The sequence below is a fragment of the Alternaria dauci genome, chromosome 1 (genome assembly GCF_042100115.1).
Source record: "Alternaria dauci strain A2016 chromosome 1, whole genome shotgun sequence".
NCBI classification, from domain to species: Eukaryota; Fungi; Ascomycota; class Dothideomycetes; order Pleosporales; family Pleosporaceae; genus Alternaria; species Alternaria dauci.
The window spans coordinates 1221664-1235793 of record NC_091272.1 but is presented as its reverse complement, the minus strand read 5'-3'; the positions used below and the strand labels follow the sequence as shown (position 1 = coordinate 1235793).

General features: G+C 52.6%; 2 protein-coding genes across 2 annotated transcripts; both read right to left on the bottom strand.

Moving 5' to 3' along the window:
* Window positions 1–7796: 7796 nt before the first annotated feature.
* ACET3X_000395 (uncharacterized protein) lies at window positions 7797–8423 on the bottom strand (the record flags this gene model as incomplete). Its single annotated transcript, XM_069447685.1, has 4 exons — window positions 7797–7952; window positions 8014–8053; window positions 8149–8258; window positions 8316–8423. The coding sequence occupies 4 exons, from the start codon at window positions 8421–8423 to the stop codon at window positions 7797–7799; spliced, it is 414 nt and encodes a 137-aa protein (XP_069310637.1).
* Window positions 8424–10658: 2235 nt separating this feature from the next.
* ACET3X_000394 (uncharacterized protein) lies at window positions 10659–13699 on the bottom strand (the record flags this gene model as incomplete). The annotated part of the gene is made up of 4 exons (XM_069447684.1): window positions 10659–11161; window positions 11213–12256; window positions 12312–13043; window positions 13093–13699. The coding sequence occupies 4 exons, from the start codon at window positions 13697–13699 to the stop codon at window positions 10659–10661; spliced, it is 2886 nt and encodes a 961-aa protein (XP_069310636.1).
* Between the last annotated feature and the right edge of the window lie 431 nt (window positions 13700–14130).

The following is a 14130-nucleotide window of genomic DNA, read 5'->3' as shown; positions in this document are numbered from 1 at the left end:
GGACAAACTGACAGTTTTAGGGTTGAAGAAGGTGCGATGCAATGTGCGTTGAAGTCACCCACGGCAGCTACGCAACACTTTAAGCCCTGAAGATATAACGGCTCGTCTACGCGAGCGAAGAGGCCCGCAGCTGCGCTTTGCTCCTTTCCGTACCCTACACAGATCTGGGATCTCGAATCCTACGCACAGACAGGTACGGATAGCGGCCTTGTCGTTGCGTACTTGATATCTAGCTGCGAAGTAGGCGGTGTGGGCGCGTCTCTGACGTCGCAGTACTGCGATCTGTCAGTCTCGCAATATCGACAGAGGGTAATGTCGCAATGAGAGTGGAGCTTACAGGGTTTTGCTGCAGTCTTCCAAATACAATGATGTGGCGTCGACTGAGATGCGATCGTGGCGGCTTCGACGAGGATGCTGACCCGTTGTCGGATACTGGGTATATACGCACACCAGGTTCGTGGATGCGCTTGACAGACACACTTGACGATCTGCCTTGAGATTGATAGCCTCGAGTATAACCACAAGCAATGACCTGAGTACTGTTAAGATATTGCAATAGATGTGAGCCTGGCTTGGTGCACCAAAGATTCGTATGGTGAAGGGGCCGAAGCATATATGCACCGTGCCCTCTCTCGAGATTTGACCTCCTGCTCTCAGACTGTTGCACAAGCTTGCCAGGGCTCACCACCCCCGTGATCTGTGAGGTTGGTAGTCTACCGGTGTATGGTCTCAAAACAATGACTTGAAAACTGCTGGGAATAGTGGGTCTAGGGAATGGACTAACGGCAAGCGATGAATGGAGTGGGAGGGTCCGATGACACGGACAGCCGTCGAATGGGGATGAGTATACAGAGAGTGGACAGTTGAAGTACCGTTGACAGACAGGAAGCGCTACAGCTCGATACAGGGTAGAAGTTGGCTAGAGTGAGGACGGACTTGTTGGCTCAAAGGAGAAGTGCCTACCAGAGGAGGATAGCCTCGAAGCATGATTAGCATGCTGAATCAAGATTCAGCCCCAATGCAAATGATCCGTTCTGCTCAGACCACGGCCGTTTTCTAGCACCACGGTAGTATTGGCAAGCTGCAGCAGCGAGCCTTTCCCAATGGAGAATGTATACATTTCCGGTGTTAGGAGGATCAATTCGCCCTGATACCTAGGCTTACGTCTTTCGAATAGTCGTTGAGTTTCGCACTCCATTCCTTCACGGGAACGCAGGCCCTACTATGTCGCGGGACCGTGACCCACCTACATGCCGCACATTGACTGGCTCGCCCGGCAAAGACATCACAGTCCTGTGCGGCGATGCAGGAACATTGACCACGACACCACTCTCGAAATGGGGGCCAACTTGACACGGCAGCAGAGCGACCAGACTGGCGGGTCTATGATGTTTCATCTCGATCAGCCGCTCAGAACAACCCATGAAGCGAACGGATGATCATAGTTTGCTCTGGTCATGGCTCTGCTAGATTGGACTATCAGTCACGACGGCGTCCAGTCAGCAGCAGATGGCGAAAGGGCCAAGACCAGGCGTAGCTAGCAGCGCCACGGGCCGGTAACCGTTGGCAGACGACAGGTCGTCCCGCAGATGGACAGTGAAAGAGGAAACAAGAGGCAATAGGGGGCTGGGCCCGAGGCCGTTACCTGTCGCAGAGACGAGCGCGACGACATTACTTGGCTTCGAGGGGGGGCGGCTTGACGTGACGGCTGGCAACGAGGGAAAGCAACGACATACAAGCGCCACGGCCGGCGAGCGATGCGCAGATGTTGCATCGCCTCGAGGTTTGGGTTAGAGCACTATCAGCGCCATGATCCGGGCTTCCATCTGCCCCCAAGCACACGACGACCCGACGCTGTGGTAGGTAGATGCGCAATGCTCCGAAAGAGGGCACAGCCAGTCAACGACGCCCGCTGTCCGCAGAGCTTCGCCTTTCTCGGCGCTTGCTGTCAAGCGACGATATGGACGCGGCGAACGGCATTTCGAGTCCAGGGGATGAACGGTGTGGGTGACGAGAAGCGACGGCCCCGTAGCGGCTCCGTTACGCGTAGTCGAGATGAGGCGCGATACAGGATCGAGGGATGGGGCGTGGCAGGGGATTGGGAAAGAGCGCCCGGTGACGTGCAGCGTCGCCCGGGTATTCCTCCCTCACCTGCGGCTGCGCCTTACCGCTCTGGGCTCTAGCGCGCGTCCTGCCATCTTTCCAGTTGCGACTCGCCTTCCGCCAAATCTCCCAATTCACCATCATCGTCAGCATCGTCACGACGTCGGCACCCCGTACCGCGCCAACGTTCGTTGTTCCTAACCTCCTTGCGAGCCTCGGCCATGATGCACGCGGGTAAGGTGACATGCCAGTCCTGAGCTTCCCCGTGCTCATGTGCATCGCACGTTGCGGCCGACCACCGAGCGCCTAGGGCTGACGCACGACGACCACCCGGTTCTTCGCAATGCATTCCTTGCCTCTCAAAGAGTAGTTCATATCCAGGTTGAGCCAATCGCTGCCACACTATCAGCCTTGACTAGTGGGCGAGGCAGGCCGCCGGGCTTGCTGCAGAAGCTAAAATGAGACTGACCTGGGCGCATTCCTTTGACCTTGAACCGGGACTATCATCTGACGTGTCTCTACTCCAGGTTCATGGAGCAGCCTTTTCGCTTAGTTCTTGATCGTCTCACCGCACTTTGTGCCTGACCCCTGGTGCTTTCGGCACCGGCCATGACATTTCACTGCACCTACGCACGGCAGCCGTTGAAGTGTAGATGTAGATGGTGGCTGTGTGGACTTGCGGGATCGCCGCTTGAGACGGTGGTGCATCCAATCTTGAGGTCACGAAGCACTCGACTACCCTGCAGGGCGTCTGCTGGCGACGTACAATAAGCTGCAGCCTCCCGTATCCCCCGTGACGGCGATGATCGGCTGTCAAGCAGTCTTCGTAATCGATAGAATCATGGCGACCCGCAGCCGCCTCAAATGTACTATCGGGAAGATCAGGAACCGTCGCTGGCCCTTCTGTGCTGTCTCAGCCGACTCGAAGTAGCCTGGAGGCTGCATGATCGACAGGCTGTCGCAGCAGATGTCTGCCGATTATTGCGTATGGCGCGTTACACCAGGACAGCTTATTTCGGGTCTCCTGATCGAGTGATCGTCAAGAAACATCGATGTGACGCAGCGTCTAGAAAACAGAATCGTTTGTCCATTACTGCACGGCCCGTCGACGTCGAAGAGATTTTTGAACACGCACTGCCCGGCCAACTGTCCAAGCTACCAACAAATAGTTTATCCGCTGGACTGCTCTCTCTGGTCCAGTTTCCTGGCTGTCGGACGGAGATAGTACCCGAGCGGAATAGCAGTCTTTTGATTCGATGCTGACGGCGCTGAAAGCGATCGCGATCCATCAAGGGCGTATACATTCCAATCTGGCAACACATTTCAAAGTCTGGTCATCTGTTTTGTATTGAAGGTGTCCTGCTAGTGGAGCTACTGCGAGTTCAAACGCCTCGCTGCTGTTTTTGCGCATACCAAATCGCCCACTCCATGCTCAAGCGAAGCCGGGATATGCCAGCATGGCTCTGACTCTCAGTGGTTTCATTCACAGATGGCCTATACCAGGACACATGAAGCTATAGTGTGCTTTCACGTATAGTATGGCAGTTAGGGCCGCGGCGGGAACGGTCCATTGCTCGCCGTTCTAGGACTCGCACAACGGATCCAGTGGAACTGTTGAAGACGCACAACTTTGCGCCAACGGGATTTTGAGTCACGGAGTAATACCCTAGAACCTAATCTGACTCAGCTTCCGACTATATGCAAGTTGCAATTAGAACTTTTTGCTAACTTGCCCATATCTACAGAACCGGCACTATGAATGGTGGTTGTTCCGCAGTAAGTACATATCCCAGGGGGGCTGGCGCACCATGCTTTTTCAAGAACCATCAGTAGACCAGTGCTGCTGATGACTTGCGATCAGTGGTTGGGAATCCTTTGTCATTACACTTAGCTTTGAGAGCAGCTGCATGGCCTGGTACCGAGCTGTTGGCGTTGTACGGCCCGGCCGATGGCATCCGCAGACTACTATAACAACAACGAAACGGACCACTAATCGGCGCAGAGACAGTTTCTGATCAGCCCTGCTAGCCATATCCAGGTCTTTAACAAAGAACCGACCGGCCACCGGCTATGACCTCGTTTTGGTCTGCGCTGTGCTCAGGCATCTTGCCAGTGCGCAGACCTAGTAAACGCGCGTAATTCTCCGACCCTGACGTGTGTCCACCCAAATCTCACGTCAAAGAAGTTTCGAACCAACCTAACTTCATGATCTACCATCCAAAAACACCAGGCCGTGTTGATGTCATGTGCATGTGAGCGATATGCACACAGCCTTTGGGCGACAATTCGGTCAGTCTCCGAGATCGACGGTACAACGACACCGCCGAATTCTATCAAGGTCACGGATAGCCCACGAACTATTGGTCTGTGCAGATGCCGTGAAATCAAACAATACAGCTGTGGATGGACACAGCTTCCGGCTTACTGGATCAGTATGTTACCAGTCAAGGCCGTTTGTAACGCGGAGCGACTAACCACACATTACGTTGTGATTACATGTCTAAGCCCAAGGCGTCTCTTCAGCGGGATCACGGCGCGAGCGTCGTCACAAGATACGCCTTCTGTCCACCGAAATGTCAAAATTCTGTAAACCATAATCCGGGGACGGGTAATCAACAACGCCACAGTTGCGCGACATGTGAATGCCGTATTGATTCTACAATGCCAGCCCCGCTTTGAACAAGCTCCACCATCGGTCGGGAAATAATTTGCTGGTTAATAGCGTCCTTATTTCCTCGATGTGGCTCATATGTCTCCTGGCCAGTGAGCATATCACGAAGTCGTTGCTGGATGTCTTTGGCGTCCAGTGACTGTTGTTGACAGCAGTCGAACCAGGACTGGGCGAGCTTCCACCCCTGAAAGCTGCATGTTCTCTGTAACTTGTGCCAGCTGGGCACGACAGCTGGCATCGGACATACACACGAAGTGAGTCGTCGTAATTCTTCCCTGTTCAGGCTGGCTGAACCATCAACACTGCACTGCTGAGACAAGCAGCAACTGGATATCGACTGATGATACTGTTCGGAAGCAGCTTTTTAGCGTTTGGTGGATATCGTAGCGTTGTAAGGTCCGATAATCGGTACAATCTTAGCTGCTGCTCGTTCGGGGTGATGAATGTACCGCTTTTTGAGCCGCCGGGCAAAGGTCGAATTCATGAACGTATGGCCTTGGTCAAAACTTCAGAGACTTCAGATCCTTCGTAAAGATACTTCTCCGAGTTTCATCCCGCAAATCACACTTCCGTCGTGCACCCCGCTCTGCAGTTTGGCTCCGCAGTCACTGGCATGCCCATCCACCGAGAACATGCGCAGAATCTCGTCATACTCATTCTCGTGTCCGATCAACTGACGGCTTCCACGGCAAAGATCCTCAGCCGAACTAGCCTGCGGGTACTCAACCCTTGGGATTATTGGATCGGCCAAGTCTTCCTACATTGGAAGAGTGGGTGGGCAAACATCTTCTCAGCACATCCTCAGGCACGCAGTCACGGGTGCGTTATCCTATAGCATGACCGCAGAAATCCTGTTTCTCGTACCATGGAAGCCATGAGATGCGCTGATCGGATGATTCTTGCTGTTTCCTTTCGTTCGAGAGGTGGGTGGCGGAGCGGCGCTGCTCGTCAGACTAGTGTTGAGGCCCGCTCTAACTAGCTACTGTCGTGACAACGACAACTGGCGCTGCTTTCACGAACTGCATGCAGGGTCGGAATAAGTATACAAAGATAGTCAGGGCCGGCAACTCCCAGCCACCCCTACCCTTTTTGAGACGCAAGCCCCGATAAGAACACATCATACCGATGAATGCTATTGCTGCAAGTATAGTATCGTTGAGTGACCGATCGACCAACGGCTGCCGCAGTCGTGTCTTGTTCCAAGGGTGGGGTGGGGAGAGCCTCAGTTTCCGGGTCTCCGTGTTTCCCCTGCGATTTGGGGGAGGAAGAGGAAAGGGTCCTATCGCTCCTTCTTCTTTGAGGTATGATCACGAGACTGAGCTGGAATCTTGAAGCTGCAGCAGATTGCTTCGCCCTATACAGAGAGTATATGGACATGTGTGGTATTTATCAACGACGCTTCTAAACTTCGAGTACCCTCGCCAATCTTGTAGTATCGTGGAGCTGTTATTGTGCCATGTTGAACATGCGCTATGTCAATGGTCTCACGCCGCTCTTCCGGAGCAAGACGCTTATTGCTGCCTAACAAAACAACACACACCACATATCCAAGCATCGATCTCAATCTGAATTTTGGAGGAGTTATTTTCTCTATATTATTGTTACGGTTCCTTCAAAAGGGTATTACTATCTATTCACTATAGAGACATCTGAACGAGGTGGGAAAACTGATATTTGCGATCAACTTGGAAGGAGGTATCAGCTTTGATGTGATCCCACAGAGCTCGCTCGCTAACTGATTGAATCGAGAGACGAACAACGGTCGCAGTCAACCTGAACAACTCAACGGACTAGCTGAACGCGACCCGCACAGCTGGCACTCGATCGGTACGCACATCGCAGGACGACTGCCCAATTCCAGCTGGGATATTCGGATTTCTTCCTTAAATCGATGCTCGTACGCTTCCATCTACACATCTCTACATGTCATCTTCCTGTCTTGATACGGTAGACGGTTTTGGATAGGAATCAATACGATTGCTAGTCTGTACCTACAACGTCTACGGGATGCCTTATCCTCGCAGAGATATACACGAGTCATTGGTGATGACACTTTACATCGATACCCGAGAAAGATCATGTCTTTTCTACGAGACTCAGTGTAAGATGAGCGCGCAAGATATCGTTCGCGTATCACATACAATCTTCTACCGTCCACTCAAGATACGTAATTAGAGCAGTACCAAGGCTTACACCCAACCCCTCTTTCGTTCATCCATAGGAACTGTATTATGGATCACCCGAAGCCCGCCATCTCGGATGGATGCCAGTAGCGAACACGGCTCATAATAGAACGATGTTTCGCCGGACCTGGTTCCTCGACCACCTGTCTAGTTCTGCTGAAGAGCCTATAACAGTTTCGGAGATCCCCTTTCGTTTGTATTTCTCTCCAGACGGTTCAATGAGAATGAAGACGAGCTCCGTTTTATTCGAGTACCTTTCGACGGTGAAAACACACACCACTGATTTTACCTCTTCAGATTCGGCCTCTGGATCATCCCAGAATATTTCCGGATCAACGTTACGGTGCTCAAGAGGAAGAATGAGCCAGTGTCGGCGCTTCTCGTCGTCTCCGGTGTGTTTCACGGACATTTGGACAATATACACTGTGAGCAAGAGGTCGCGTGACACTTCACAACCTCTCGTAGCACTGTACTGACGATCACATTGCTCCCAGAATGCCGGTATGGTCGTCGCCGATAGAGGATACTGGGTCCGGCGACATATGATCTCGATTCCCTCCCACGCAAGAGGTGACCAACTCGGGAAATCGTGGCGCCGTCTAACGCTTGTTTTCAATATAGATCTCGATTTTCTCCAATAGAGGCACAAACGAAACTCAGGTGCTCTGCGCCGGCGTGAGATCTTTCCAAAAGGAACGCCCCAGACGCTTCCTATCGGGTCTTGCTCGGTGCGAAGAGATTTCAAGATGCCCAGTATAGCATTTAGAGCATCCGACTGAAAGCTGAGAGTACGTAGTGAATAAATCTTTAAAAGTCCCGTTCCTCTGCTCAACCCATCATCAGTCGATTGAGGCACGGTATGTTGTAGAGGCTGTGTCCTTGGGTAATGACCGATCCCGCTTTTTTCGTACCCAGTGAAGTCTTTGCAAAAGAACAGCATCTGGTAGGCCGTGAAATAAAGTCTTCTTCTGGAGAGATATCCTTCTTGGAGAGTCCTGAAACGGCGGTGTCAGGTTACGGGGCATAGCTTTCTGCTAGGTTCAATATATTACTCACCAGCCACGAGTTGACCACTTTGAATCCACGATCTGGAAGCCTACAGGATTTGGTTCCAATTTCAGCGTTATGAATCCAATGGTAGCGGCCAAGTCAGATAGTCTTCGTTCCCGTCCTACGCCGGGTAAACCATACGCGCAATCTTCGCCAACTGCTGCAATCAAGGTGGTCTGGGCTGAAGCATATATGATATCCATTTGCTGAATCTGGATATGCTTGTCGCTGGAATCCTGTTGATGCACACACTAAAGCGGTAGTTAGCCGAACCAGAGGTCTCGAACGGGAAAGACAGTGAGACGCACGTATTTGTCCACCCAAAGATATCGATAACCAAGACGCAGAGTAGCAGTAATACTATCTTCTATTGTAGCGGGTAACTTGATTGGCAACTTGGAAGTTTCTTGCAGCATCGAATTGCCGGCGTCGCCCCACACGTAAGATAATGCCACATAATAGCAATCGCCTGGCGCTGGGACAACGATCCTCTGGGAACAATCGATGACTCTAAGATCCCGCAATGGCCTCTGTTGCTTTAGACGACAAAGATCACGGGAGCCTACACAACGACGAATCCAACCTCTGACCAAGTCGAAATCACACATCGGAGGATAGGACTGAGCGGAGTCATAGTGACTGACTCCAATAGCCAGATCCAGACGAGAAAGGTGCGACCACGCAATCTCACTTTCGAATCGATAATGAAGATACCAACGACCATAGTCATCTTGAGACCAACGGAAGATGGGTGCTTGGATTTCCAGCGCTCTCCGTCCTTCTCTATCGTAAATTGCGTGCTCATGGATTGCCGTTCCTATTAATCGACAAACTCCACAGACCGAAGCTCTTAATGCCTGGACACTGCCGTTGAGTTTGACAGTCAGTTCCTCCTCGTACTCGCTCGGGTAAAGAGCTTTGCTAGCCGTCTTTGGAGATCTCATTACTGCTCGTGCCGCGAAGTCTGCTTTATCCCGATCAACCAGATATCTTTGTATTCTTGAAAACATGTCCACGCATTGTTCACAGAAAGTGGTATCCTCGCCTGAATGCCATGGAAGCATCCCCAGGTTCCTTGTGTCCATGCTCCATCGTGGGAGGCGCTTTTGCTATCCAGAATATGCAATGTCAAGCAGCGAAGAGGGCGTGCCACAGGAGATGTACGTAGGAGCAACAAGACCGGACAAGATGGTGTAAAAACGGAGGGCAGGCTGGCAGCTGAAGAGACATTAGGCTACAGCTTGCGAAGACCGATAGGCGCAAGTCCACGTGATTCTTATCTTGCGCTTCTCATTGGTTTGATGGTTTCTCCCCGTGGCGAACACCTACGACGCGCAACGTATACCTTCTGTGCGCTTTTATAAGATAGAATACGTTGGAAACACGAGAATGTAAAGTCGCTTTTTTTGGTCTCCTGGGACGCTTACTGTGTCGCGATAATCATTGGTTTTGAGCTTTGGGGATGGCGAACACCTACGACGCGCAACGTATACCTTCTGTGCGCTTTTATAAGATAGAATACGTTGGACACAGTCGCGTACCGTCTAATCGACATGCGCTCGCCCGCTCTTTGAAGGCTCGTCTCCAGTTTGACGTAGACAGGACGTTCCAGCTGATCCTCCACATGGATGCGCGACTTGCAAGCTGCAAAAGGAGCAACTGTACCAAATAGAGACATGTTGGTGATCTCGGCGCTTAATCACCCCACTGAACCCTCATGCAGGTGGTGCGTTAGGAAGAATAGCTAGGCGGCAAGTGAGGAGCCCCTGTCTCCTCAGGTCTCCAACGTACTAACCAGATCATGCCTGTATAGCGTGAGCACTTCCCTGGCTCTCCCCGGAGTAGTTTCCGGCGCACGTGGACAAGAAGGGCCGATCCATGTCGACATGACAGATAGGAAGGAGCGGGTAGTTTGGTGGGTACGGAACGAAACTGGGTCAGCATGTCAGTCGGAACCATATCCACTTTTCTAGTCACTTCGATGCATGATCAGGGCACCACCCGTCTTGGGAGTAAACGTATTTCATTGACGACTTTTTGGTCCCTTACGGGCAGGCTCTAGGCACACAAGTCCCGTAAGGTACACACACAGACACACCCTATCTCTATTCTATGCCTTCTCCGTTGAACAATAACACCTCGAAATGCAGTGAATGACGCGACAAACCATTGAGGTTCAAGAAACAAGTTAACATATACACTGAAGCCAAATATGACCCACACGGTCTAATCTGCGCTGCATCCTCATGAAGAATCCAGCCGATGGTCCCATGAAACTCTGCTTTGTGTTGTCGCCTGTATCCGGCGAGTTGATGTGTCTAATGCTTTTTTATTTTGATGATATGAAAGGAAATCGTAATTGCCGCCATGTGTGGTCGTAACGCCTTACGTGCCGGTCGGTCGCAAGGTTGGCTCCGGAAACTCCGATGAGAATGCATAGCCCAGCTGATTTCGACTTCTGCTGGGTAAAATTGCGAAAATTTTGGACCTCTAGTGATTTTGGTAGTGTAGAGAACATGTAGATCTCGATGATATACTGATGATACTTTGTAGTGAAGCTGTACTGTGGCATGGGTACCGCGTTCGGATTTCTGTTCGATTTGATGCTTGATAACTGTTTCTGGTGATGGAATCGGAATGGGCAACAACGCTCAGAGCTCGTCGAGGGGCGTAAAAAGACATTTCATGTTAAGCGTCAAGTCGGCGATAGCGTAGTCGTCGGCGATAGCAACCATGTCACCGATCTCGATGCCTTTCTGGGCGGAGTCTGATGCAATATAATGCCTAATCTGTTTGAGAAGATTGAACACATGTCGGCATCGAACATCGGGAGGTGCAGCCCAGTCCTCTGGTCGAGACTGCCGCAGGAAGGCCTGAGCTAGGAAGTAAAAATGGATCCCGTCTCGGCAGAATCCGCGGCGACGCTGATTCTGTGGAAATTGAATGGCGAGATCCTTGTCCCAGCACGTCTTCCATAGTTGGAGCGCGCCGACAGTGGAGCGGAGTCTGTTTTGAACTTGTTCGTTGACCCCATTTGGTGGTGTGGCTGGACTGTCGCTTTGAGATTGAGGCGTGCTTGTACCGCTCGAAGACACTCGCTGGAGCAGCTGACGTTGAATGTTGTAGATCTGGGCATGGATCGCGTGGATGACTACTGGAGACGATGTTAGAATGTTGTTGGCAACAGGGGATGGGAGGTACTTACCGAATTTTCCAAAGACGTTAGTAGCCCGCTCAGGGAATTGCCCTGGGCAGGCTCCATTGAGTACACATAACGCATCGCACATCGGTATTTGCTTTGCGCGTCTGCTCCCAGATTCGTTGCTCATTTGCGCCGCTGATCCTCTCAGTCCCAAAGCACTGGCGCATTCTTCCGAAGTCTTCGCTTCCCAAGCTGCGTCATCGGCAGGCAAAGGCACCGTAATACTTTTGGCGTCGAATATAGGCTGGGTATTGAAGAATATGGTGGAAGAGGCGTCAATGAGATAGATGTACGCTGCCAGTCGAGTTCGTTTTTCGTTCTCAATCCAAGCATTCCAATTCCATGAGTCGACCTCGGCGCCTGTGACTGGCCCTGGTTGATGCAACGCGCTTGCATTCGGATTGTCAGAAGAAAGAGGTTGGAACAGTCCTGCGCACCGTGTGACGCTGGCCACCCCCCGAACCTCGTCTCGCACTTGCTGGCGTTGTTGTTGAGACCCGTGCCAGAGGAACTGACAGTGTAAGATAACTAGTGCTTGTATCTCTTCAGTAGTCACTGTCAACTCGTGGTTCAAGTCGGCCATTTGGTGCGCTTGCGCCAATTCGTAAACATGACTGGATTTCAACATGCTCTCCCGAACACGCTCCATCAACCATCGAACATCGGAGGGGCGCATTCGATCAGAGTATGCGGCGCCAACACAGCACATGACCAGGACAAGCCCATGGTTGGCGGAGAACGGATCAAATGTTGCAACGTGTATCAAGGGCCAGTGTGATTGATAGTGTCTGTATTGGTGTAGGAACTCCTTTACGTTGTCGCCAGTCAAGAGAATTTTCAGTCTTTCGTAGGCGTGCGCCTCGTCTGAGTGTTGGTTTGAAAGCAGAGACGCATTCGGAAAGCAAAAGTTCAAAAGCGACCCTGCCAGAGCGTGCAGGGGATCAGACGTGGATTGGCCAATAAACCAGTTGTCAGGCATCGGGGAAGAGTCGGCCAAACCCGGAACATGCGAGTAGAGTCCAAACAAAGTATCATGTGGTGTATCATCTGAGGTCTAAAAGTTCCGGTCAGAACTGGGCCGATTTTTGAAAGGTTGGGCCACCTGCCGTACTGGAATTATTCATGTCGCCGTTGAACGATCCGTTCCGCCACAGTGAGCCGTCCTGGCCGTTGGTCATGCCATCCACGTTGGGCAGGGTCGAGATTCCTCCGTAGGAAGCAGGGTCGGCAGCCTCGCTCTTGACGGTCATGCCGTTCTGCGCCATAGAACCATTGGTAGAGGCGTGGTCATAGTTGTAGTGGGAGTTCGGGTCGGATCCGTTGGCCGTGGGCTGGGCCTGTTGTTGCTGTTGTTGCGCGTAACCATTGGGAACGCCGTCTGGCCGGTAGTCGTTGAAGTTCATCCTGTTGTTCGCAAAGTCCATGGCCGACATGCTCCTACGATGCGCGCTGTCCTCGACTCCGCTGCTGGGGCGCATCAAGCTGTTGGAGCGAGATGTGCGCGCAGACATGGTCTGGTGATGATTGGTAAGCGACGGTAGGCTGTCGTTGAAGCCATTCCCGCCCATCGCGGGCATCTGGGGCAAGCCCATAGTGTAACCCCCAGCATCGGCGTAAGACATGGAATTAGCACCAATGTGGTTGAGGTACGAATTCTGGTCTGCGCCGGTGGGCTGCCGGTTCTTCTGTAGATGCTGCTGCGCGTGCTGGAGGTGGTTCGCGCCAGTTGGATTGCCCCTTCGTATCGAGCACTTTTGGAAGTGACGCTTAAGGATGTCACTTCTGCTAAAGGTGTCCTTGCAAAGATGGCATTGGTAGGGTCGCTCGCCGGTGTCTGTTGGATGTTAGAAGCGGAGCATGAATTGAATTGGTAATAAACTTACGTCGCAACAGATGGCGCTTGAGATGCTTGAGGTGCAGGTACGTCTTGTTGCAGTGAGGACACTCATACTTGCCCTCGGCGTTCTTGGTAGCAGTGGTGGGAGTCTTGCCAGCGGCAGGCGCGGGCCTGCCGGGATGCGTGGGCAAGACTCCGCGACGACCTTGCTGGCCGACGACGTGGACAGGCTCCGGCTCCTGGTTAGGAAGCACGGGAGGGTGAGCGTACATGGACGCGTGTCCCAGTCCTCCCATACCAGGAGGACCGCCTAGTTGGTGGCCGTTGGTATGCGCAGATGCTGTGGACAGCATGGGCGCCTGCGAATAGGCCGAAGACATGGGCAGGTACGAACTCGGCGTGGGCTGGAGAGGTCGCAGCGGCGGGTGCTGCAGGGGAGGCATGGTGGAATTGCCATTGGCGGCAGACGTCACAGGCGTGTGCGGCGGCTGGGGCGTGTGAGGGTTGCTGTTGTGGCCGTACAACGGGTACTGGCCACCACTCTGTAGAGGCGGCAGTGTGGGTAGCTGGTTCTGAGAGCCATTGTACTGCTGCTGGCCTATTGATGGGTAGTTGTTAAGGCCAGGTTGGCGGAAGCGGTCCGTAGAGTCCATGATGAGGTTGTTGGTGGGTCGAGGGTGAGTAAAGTAATGGAGAAGGCGCGACCAATTGTTGATCGTGAAGGGACCATCCGACGAGGCTTGGAGCGGAGTAACGTCTGCAAGGCTGGCTAAGCACACCACGAGGCCGTTAGACGGATGTCGGGATGGAGGAACGATGGGCCACGAAGAAGCTTTACAGGTGGAGCCGTGTGGGGGACTGAGATGGCCAGTCGATACGCGTCGGCGGGAGCTCCACGGATGTGTGGAAATGGCGAGCCCGCTGTGGGTGAGTATGGGTGAAGATGGGTAAGAGGGGCAACGGTGTGGAATTGGAAGAGGTGACCGGTGACGATGGATTTCTTGTAGCTGGACTAGCAAGAAAGTTGCGGCGGTGGTTTGCCTGGCTCGCGCGGCAATTCACGCGAAGGGACAAGGGACCTGCT